At 57.6% G+C, this 7,950-nt stretch overlaps 1 protein-coding gene and 1 pseudogene across 1 annotated transcript; one reads left to right on the top strand and one right to left on the bottom strand.

Annotated features, from left to right (window-relative positions):
• Window positions 1-31: 31 nt before the first annotated feature.
• On the bottom strand, window positions 32-4,336 carry RTP5 (receptor (chemosensory) transporter protein 5 (putative)). The gene is made up of 2 exons (XM_005857667.2): window positions 3,746-4,336; window positions 32-1,985 (listed from the first exon to the last, which is right to left on the bottom strand). The coding sequence occupies exons 1-2, from the start codon at window positions 4,009-4,011 to the stop codon at window positions 698-700; spliced, it is 1,554 nt and encodes a 517-aa protein (XP_005857729.2). The 5' UTR covers window positions 4,012-4,336; the 3' UTR covers window positions 32-697.
• A 197-nt stretch (window positions 4,337-4,533) lies between these two features.
• On the top strand, window positions 4,534-6,918 carry LOC102260654 (annotated as a pseudogene).
• Window positions 6,919-7,950: the final 1,032 nt, after the last annotated feature.

Consider the following 7,950-nt stretch of genomic DNA (forward strand, 5'->3'; position numbering starts at 1 on the left):
GAGTCCTCAGGCTGGTGATCCCCCCACAAGCTGTTCCAGGTGTTAACCCTTCGAGGGCGTCCTGGCAGGGCAGGGTTCCTACCCAGGGGGGTGCAATTACTGTAGGGCGGACGGGGGCTCCGACCTGCCACGGGTCCCCCACGGGGTTCGACCTGGCCCCGGGGCAGGAGCGTGGCCATTGGGCCGTGCGTGCACAGCAAAGGCGAGCCGACATGAGCTCTGTGCCTGAGGCCGTCCCATCACGCCCTGGGGAAGCGCCAGAGGCCCCTGGCCACCGCTCTCCCACTTCACCACCACCTCTTCGGCGCTGGCTGTCATCGGCCCAAGTGTGCTGTATGGTCTTCTCTTGTTGACTTTTATTTGAACGGAGTGTAACACACACAAGTGAACACACAGGGGCAGCTGGGGGTCACACCGGGGAATGATCACACGTGGACATCACACGCGGACATCACGGGACCACTGCTTGAGTCACGTCAAGGGAGAGAACACAGAAGCAAGAGGTCCAGGGAGCAGCTGTGCGCACTGGGAGGCCTCAGCTCAGGGGGGCTGGCAGAATGGGGGCGGGGCTGGTGGGGAGCGGTGGGGGCCGGGGGGCCAGCAGCACTTGGCTTTGTCTGGGCAGCCCTGCGGAGGGAGAGACGCAGTGGGGGACCCGGGAGGGAGGTGGCACGCTCAGACACGCGTCTGGGAGCCGTCAAGAAGTGCACAGGTACAGTGTCCAGAGGACGAAGAAGACCATGCACATCCAGACCCAGACCTCTTCGTAGGGATCGAAACTCGGCCAGCACCAGCCGTCCTCCTCCTCCAAGAAGTCCTCCTCCCTGCGGGCCCGAGGCCTCCGGGCCCGGCGGCGCCTGTGCCTGCCGCAGTGCTCGCTCCTGTGGTAGCTGCTGCCCTGCAGGCCCCCGAGCTTTATGGGACTAAAGGCTGAGAAGGGGATGATGAGGGAACCCCTGCTCCCCGAGGAGGCGGGGCTGAGGGCAGGGTCGTGGCCACACTCTGCCCCACCCTTGCACTGGTCGGTGATGATGAAAGGGAAGGTCAGGGAGCCGTTGAGGTCAGGGAGGGAGTCCGGGCCCTGGATGATGTTGGCCAAGGACAAGGGAAAGGTGATGGAGCCCTCGCCCTTCTCTGTGAGGCCCAAGACATAGGACACGGGCAGGGTGGCATCTCCAGTGGGTCCACTGTTGCAGCTGGGATCGGTGCCTGGGCCCTTGTCTTGGCCCAAAAGGGAGCCAAAGCCCTTGAAGATGAAGCCTTTGACTTGGAAGGACTTGATGCTCCTGAGCAGGTGGTCTCTGCCGTGGAGGATGGGGGCCTTGATGTTGACCAGGATGCTCATGCTGGTGGGCAAGGCCCTGAGACTGGCAGGCTGGTCGGCGGAGCCCCTGTCGATGATCATCAGCCCCTGGAGACCAGCCTCGCTGGGGGTGCCCTCTCCAGGGCCAACAGAGCCCTTGTCCCTGCCCACGCTCACCAGGGTGAAGGGCACGGTGATGATGTCCATGTCCTCGCTAAAGAAGTGGCTGCTCTCAGAGAGGGGGTCGGACACAGAGGGGAGGACGAAGCCCCAGGCGCAATTGGCCACAGGGCCGCTGCCCAGGGCTGGCATGGCCTGGACGGTGCTGGGGCTCCTGGTCTCGGGCCCCCAGGCGGGGTCTGGGGGCTTCTGGAAGAAGCAGACACCCAGGTCGCAGGCTTCACAGTGGTCCCCAAAGCAGACCTCGGGGCACTCGTCGGAACTGATGCTCTCCTGGTAGCACTGCTGCAGGACGAACAGGACCAGCTTGTTGAGGAAGAGCCGCACGTTCAGCAGGCTCACCTGGCAGTCTCCCCGGGCGTCCGGCGGGCACAGCTGGCACGCCTGGGCCCAGATACGCATCTTCACCAGCCCCAGGTGGCGGTCCTTGTCCCATCGCACATGGAATAGGATGTGCACGTGGGCAGAGGACCAGCCCCACTGGCAGCGGTTGCACTGGAGCCTGGGGGGGAGGGGAGGAAGAAGTGAGTGGAGGGGATGGGGACCTGCCCCTGCGCCCCACAGCCTTCAGCCCTGTCGGCCCAGAGAGGGTCCCAGCGTGAGCTCCACGAACCTGAGCCCCTGTCTGTACGGGGACAGGATGCAGGTGCCTGGCTCCTGCCTGCAACCCACAGTCTGAAAAGCGAACACCTTTCATCAGATTGGCACCAAACACCTTTCCGTCAGATTGGCACCGCTGGGTGGCCAAGCCTGGCCTGACCTATGAGGGGTCACCCTGCTGCTTTTCTGTCACTGTTCATCACCCTGAAGAAATGTTACCAAAAGCTAAAGACAGCCCTGTGGATCCTGGTGAGGGCAGGAAAGAAGGCGTCTGCGGTGTCTGGGCAGTGGGTCCGTGGAGGGAGGAGCCCACCCTGGGAAGGAAGGTAAGGGGGAAATAAAGGTGGGGGCTGTGTGGGTGGTGGGGACAGTGCCGGAGGCAGAGAAGTGTGGGGAGAGGGGGAAGCAGAGGCTCTGGATGGCAGGGTGCACCCTGCACCCGTGAGACACTGGCTTTGAGCATGTGAGTAGGGGACCCGGCCCCACCCCCGGCATGGAAGAGGAGAAGCAGCTGCTTGGCTCCCTGGCTGGTGAAGGGGCTGGTGCCACAGGCCCGTGTGTCCCCGGGGCCAGGCAGGCGGGCCCTCGGGTCCCAGACAGGTGACCCCGGTGAGGCACATGCACGCAGGTGTGGGAACCTGCTCTCGTGTGAGGTCTCCCTGCATGTTTGCCTCCGGGCATCGGTGGAACTTTCCGTGACAGGGGCATTGCTCTGCATCTGCGTCACAGTGGCCAGGGACGCCCGCACGTGGAGCGTGTGCTGAGGAGCTGAGCGTCCTTTACGTAAATTAGTTAATGAGCACTTCACAGGCTGCAGGTGGCCGTGACCCTGTTGCAGAGCGCAGGTCTATATGTGTGGCCGCCCCACCACCTGCCTCCTTAAAGCAGTTCTTCACTTAGGCTGTGGGAGTAGCACGTGTTTAAAGGTGTTTCTTAGACCTGAGAAAACCAGCATTCCACCACCCGCTGGGCCTGAGGGTCCCTACGGCGCCCCCCCCCCAGCCCACCTCAGGGTGCCTGGCTGGGTGGGATCCTGCAGGTCTGGGTCGTCCACTGTACTGACATAGCTGTCACCATGACAATGAAGATGGAGGTTCGCGTAGTGACCCATGACCACCAGGGCTCCCACCCGCCCACAGCCCAGGCCGGGCACACGTGCTCCTTGTCTTGGGCTGCGCTGTTTCCGTGCACTCCTCAGCTTCCTGGTCCCTCCAGCCTGGATCATTGCGGAGCTGGGCGGTGACCATGGCCCTGCCCATCCCCTGCTCCTGTCAGTGCTGCCATGGAAACCAGGAGAGGCCTCGGGAAGCAGACAAAGCCCTCCTTGCCTGGGCGGCTGCGTCATCCCACTGGCCCGCATCTGGACAGGGCACCCACTGGGCTCCAGGGGTCCCCTCCTGCCAGGCAGGGTCTGAGATTGCCACTGAAACAGACTGGGCAGGCATTGTCCCCCACTTTCCAGAAGGGAGAATGAGCACCCAGCCCACCCACCTATTGGGGGACTGGACCAGGCCAGACATAGGCCTCTGTGCCCACCCCGCAGAAGCCAGGTCACACCCAGCCTGGCTCAGGACTCAGGGCCAGCCTAGGGCCCGTGGCCCAGCAGCCTTCGGCCCCCTCCCCTCCCGGGAGCCGGCAGCAGACCCCTACCCTCCACCAAACCTGGAAAGCCCCCTCAGCCGGTACTCGTAACTGCCACTGTCCAGATGCCCGGAGGACAGGTTCTCCTCAAGGACCAGCTCCCAGGTGTCCTCTGGCTTCCTCTTGGCCATCAGCTGGGCTAAGGTGCTGACCCACACGTCCATTCCGTCCATGCTGGCGCCGGCCCCGCAGTGCAGACTGCGGGCTGTGCCAGCTCGGCTCCCAGGAAGCACCCGCAGCCCCCCCTGCCCATCCAATAGCTGCCTTGACAACCGTCCAGTCTCCATGGCAACCAGCTCAGCTCAGACACACAAGAGACAGGCCTTTTTCTTCTCCTTTTGAATATTTTTCATGACGCAAGCAAGCAATACATTTTCATTTTTAGAAAAAAATAGAAACAAAAAGGAAAAACAACCCAATGCGATGAAATCGCCCATCCCCCATCGCCAGAGCTCATCTGTGCTGACGTCCATGCGTGCTCCCATGCATATGTACATGTAACTATTTGTATGTATTCCTCACAGATGGGAAAACATACTAAACAGATCATGCTGTGCCTGGTGTTCCACGCACCCTGGACGGTGGCCCATGCTCACAGCCCGGCTCTGCCATAACCTGCCCTGCCCCGGCCTCTACTCCGGCCGGCGGCTCTTTGTCATTACAGACAAAGCTGCCAAGAACTTTCTTGAATATGTATCATTGCCAATTTTTTCAAGCTTTTTATTGGCTGGAAATGTGCATCATTTATGTAAAAATGCCTAAAGCATAAATGCACAGCTTCAGGATCTTGTATAAAGTGTTGGTGAGCACCTAGGAGAAGCCAGCCGCCTTCCGCTTGGACCGCCTCGGGCCCCCCCCCACTGCTGTTGTCCCCAAGCACGCCCTCTGTGCTTTCTGTGCATGTGTGTCTGGACTTGCCCGCCTTTTCGGTTTTCGGTGTGAGCTTCAGGAGCGTGGTGGTGCGTCAGGTACAACGAGGAAAAGTGAGTTGAGGTCAGGCAGAGCGGGGAGGGGCTGGAAGATGCAAATGAGAGGCAAAGGAAGGCCACCTTTGGGGGCCCACGGCTGAGGGCAAGGGCCACGTGGAGGAAGGGCTGACACACTCCTATTAAAGGCCCCTCGGTGCTGGAGGAGCTGCCAGGGCAGCCTTTCCCCTGGGCAGCGGGCCAGAGACGTGGAGCTCGCCAGCCAGCACGCCAGGGAGCAGGTTTCTTCTGTGGCTGTGGAGAGGTAGTCAGGTGGGACCAAAGCCATGAAACCCTCCTCAGTGTTGGGGAGATAAAGGGTTTGACCAGGGAGACTGACTTTGGTTCCCAACACCCACTGCAAGCTCAGCGGCCAGCAGGCCTCGTCCCCAGCACCCACGTCCCCCGTCTTCTGTGCAGTGGTGTGGGTGCGGAGGTGATGGCCGGCGCCCAGCAGCCACCTTAGACCATGAGTTCACCCTGTGGATGGAGGCCATGTGCTGAGGAAGCAGAAAGCTAAGGCCCTGGATCCTTGATGACAGTCGGAGTCACCGAACTTTCTCCAGGTTGCCTACCTCTGACTTAATGTACAAGAGAGAACCTTGGTATAAAAAAGAGAGGAATAAACGTCTAGCTCCAGTTTTTTAAGCACTGATTTCGGAGGGTTTGGGAGGCATTACCCAACCAAATCAGAGCAATGTTAACTGATACCCTACAGTCCTGGATTTCTGTACTCACATGCACAGACTTACACATTAATACACACACGCAGCACCTACACGCCTGCACACAAATACATATACACATATACTCACAAACACACACATTTGGAGATTTAAACTGTGAATTCACATTTAAACTACTCACAGCGTTCTAGAAGGTTTAGAAAATGAAGGGGATGAGAATCTCTTGTGACCCCCTCCACCTCAACAAACAGGCAAGTGGCTATCTTTATTCTTGTGCATAGTAGATGGTGAAAGCATTTTGTTTAATTTTTTAAAAATTTGGTTCTTGCCTTGGCTGGTGCAGCTCAGTTGGTTGGGGCATCATCCCATGTACTTAAGGATTGCCAGTTGGATCCCCGGTTGGGACACAAACAGAATGCAACCAATTGATGTTCTCTCTCACATCAATGTTTCTCTCTCTCTCTCTCTCTCTCAAAAGAAAAACTCAGTAAGCATATCCTCAGGTGAGGATTTTTAAAAATTAAAATTAAATTTGGTTCTTGTTCATCTGGGTTGAAACTCAGGGGCCACCAAGATGCTGGCTTACCACTGTTCTCTCATGGACCCCAACCCCAAACTCATTGGAAACACCGCACTGTCGCCATCAGAAGTCAGTTCAAAGGACCTGCCCCCAGAAAGACAAAAGAGACAGATATTGTGGATGAAGCCATCTATTACTTCAAGGCCAATGTCTTCTTCAAAAACTGAAATTAAGAATGAAGCTGATATGCCCTGGCTGGTTTGGCTCAGTGGATAGAGCGTCAGCCTGTGAACTGAAGGGTCCCAGGTTTGATTTCGGTCAAGGGCAGGTGCCTGAGTTGCCGGCTCGATCCCCAGTGGGGGGGCGGGGGGCGTGCAGGAGGCAGCCAAGTTGCGGGCTCGATCCCCAGTGGGGAGGGGGGGGCCGTGCAAGAGGCAGCTGATCAATGATTCTCTCCTGTCATTGATGTTTCTATCTCTCTCCCCTCTCCCTTACTCTCTGAAATCAATAAAAATTAAAAACAAAACAAAACAAAGAATGAAGCTAATAGAAACTTGGTATAAAAAACTCTACATTTCTGAGTGTTTACAGAAACTCCAAAAGTGCAATTCCAAAAGCCAAGGTGAGCAAAAAGTGTCTAGTCCCTGGGCATCAGTAATTTCCTGTTTCCTGGAGAACCTGGTTTTCCACTTAACACGATGTAGGCCCGTCCTGCAAACACACAGGAAGACGAAGGGCAGAGGGCCGGTTGGCAGCAGCTGTGGCAAGAGGCTGGCCTGAGACTCGGTGAGGAAGTTTTTGGCCCTCAGAACGATGAACCCAGTGAGTGGCCGAGTGGCTTTGTGAAGAGACAGTTTATGAACAGGAGTCCTTCGGGACCCGGACGGTGAAGGGAGCCAGGCAGACAATGTTCCCCTGGCCGTGGGCAGCATTTCACAGCAAACGCCTTTGCTTCATAAAGTTTTATACAGAGGAGAGACGCGAACATGTCTTTATTTGAAAAGTTCACTATCAAGAATTTGGGGGGGGAGGGAAGAATGAGTTGTCAGAGGATGACTTGAAATGTTCTGCGGTATTAAGCTGTTACTTAATAAGCAGTGATAAAGAATTTCTAACACTTACAAGTTGGTTCTTGAATTTTGCCGACAAATTAGGCAACCTCTCTTAACTTCTGGGAAATGCTTCAAAAACAGGATAGAACAGAAAGTTTTTATTTGCAAACATTATTAACCATTTCCTGTTCCGACCTCAGAAGTACCTGTGACTCTGCCGGCCAGTGGAGGTCCCACCCCACTCGATGGGAACAGCTTGGGGACAGGGTCACTGACATCACCCCACCAGCTTCTTCAGAACCAGTTTCGGGATGATCCTCCTGCTTCCTGTGTTTCTCTGTGAATGGAAACTGCCTCCGGAGAGCTCGGGGGATCCCCTCTCCCCCACTTTCCATCTGTGCTGGCTCATGTTCCCCTCCGCCTGCTGCCGCCGTGTGTGTGTGTGTGTGTGTGTGTGTGTGTGTGTGTGTGTGTGACCTTGGGGCTGGCGCCTTGGAAACTCTAAAGCGCCTGTCCCCAGAGCAGGAGGCTGGGAGTCCCGCGGGCACTTCTCCAGCCCCCAGGACCCTCCTGAAAGAAGGAGGGGGCGCCACCCTGCAGAGAGCCTCGGGTGGGGGGCCCCTTGCTTCCTGAACTTTATCATTAGGCCCCGCAGATGGCAGCCAGCTACCGGATAAAGGGGTTATACCACAGGTACAGGAACATGCACACCGCAGCCCCAGCGCCTGCGGGGACTACTCCTGTGGTCAAGGCTGACGGTAACACTGACACCACACACCCCTGTGCCTGCAGCACCGTCACCAAAACTCAACAGAAAGGGCCGGGCAGCAGCTCAGCTCCCACCACCCCCAGCTCTGCTCTCCGGGGAGAAGCCCATGGGAGACACGTGCTGGTGGGTGAAGAGCTCGAGGCCACACGGCCCAGCCCGACAGCCACACTCAGTCATTCATTCACATGCGTCACAGAAACACGCAGTCCCCGAGGTGGGGGACAAGGAGGCGGG

This window comes from Myotis brandtii, unplaced genomic scaffold, assembly GCF_000412655.1.
Source record: "Myotis brandtii unplaced genomic scaffold, ASM41265v1 scaffold112, whole genome shotgun sequence".
Taxonomy (NCBI): Eukaryota; Metazoa; Chordata; class Mammalia; order Chiroptera; family Vespertilionidae; genus Myotis; species Myotis brandtii.

Excerpts from the sequence above, each read along its gene's own strand:
- RTP5 (XM_005857667.2), bottom strand. The coding sequence starts at position 4,011 with ATGGAGACTGGACGGTTGTCAAGGCAGCTATTGGATGGGCAGGGGGGG. Across the intron at positions 1,986-3,745 it reads CGGCTGAGGGGGCTTTCCAG|GCTCCAGTGCAACCGCTGCC; the intron begins GTTTGGTGGAGG and ends CCTCCCCCCCAG.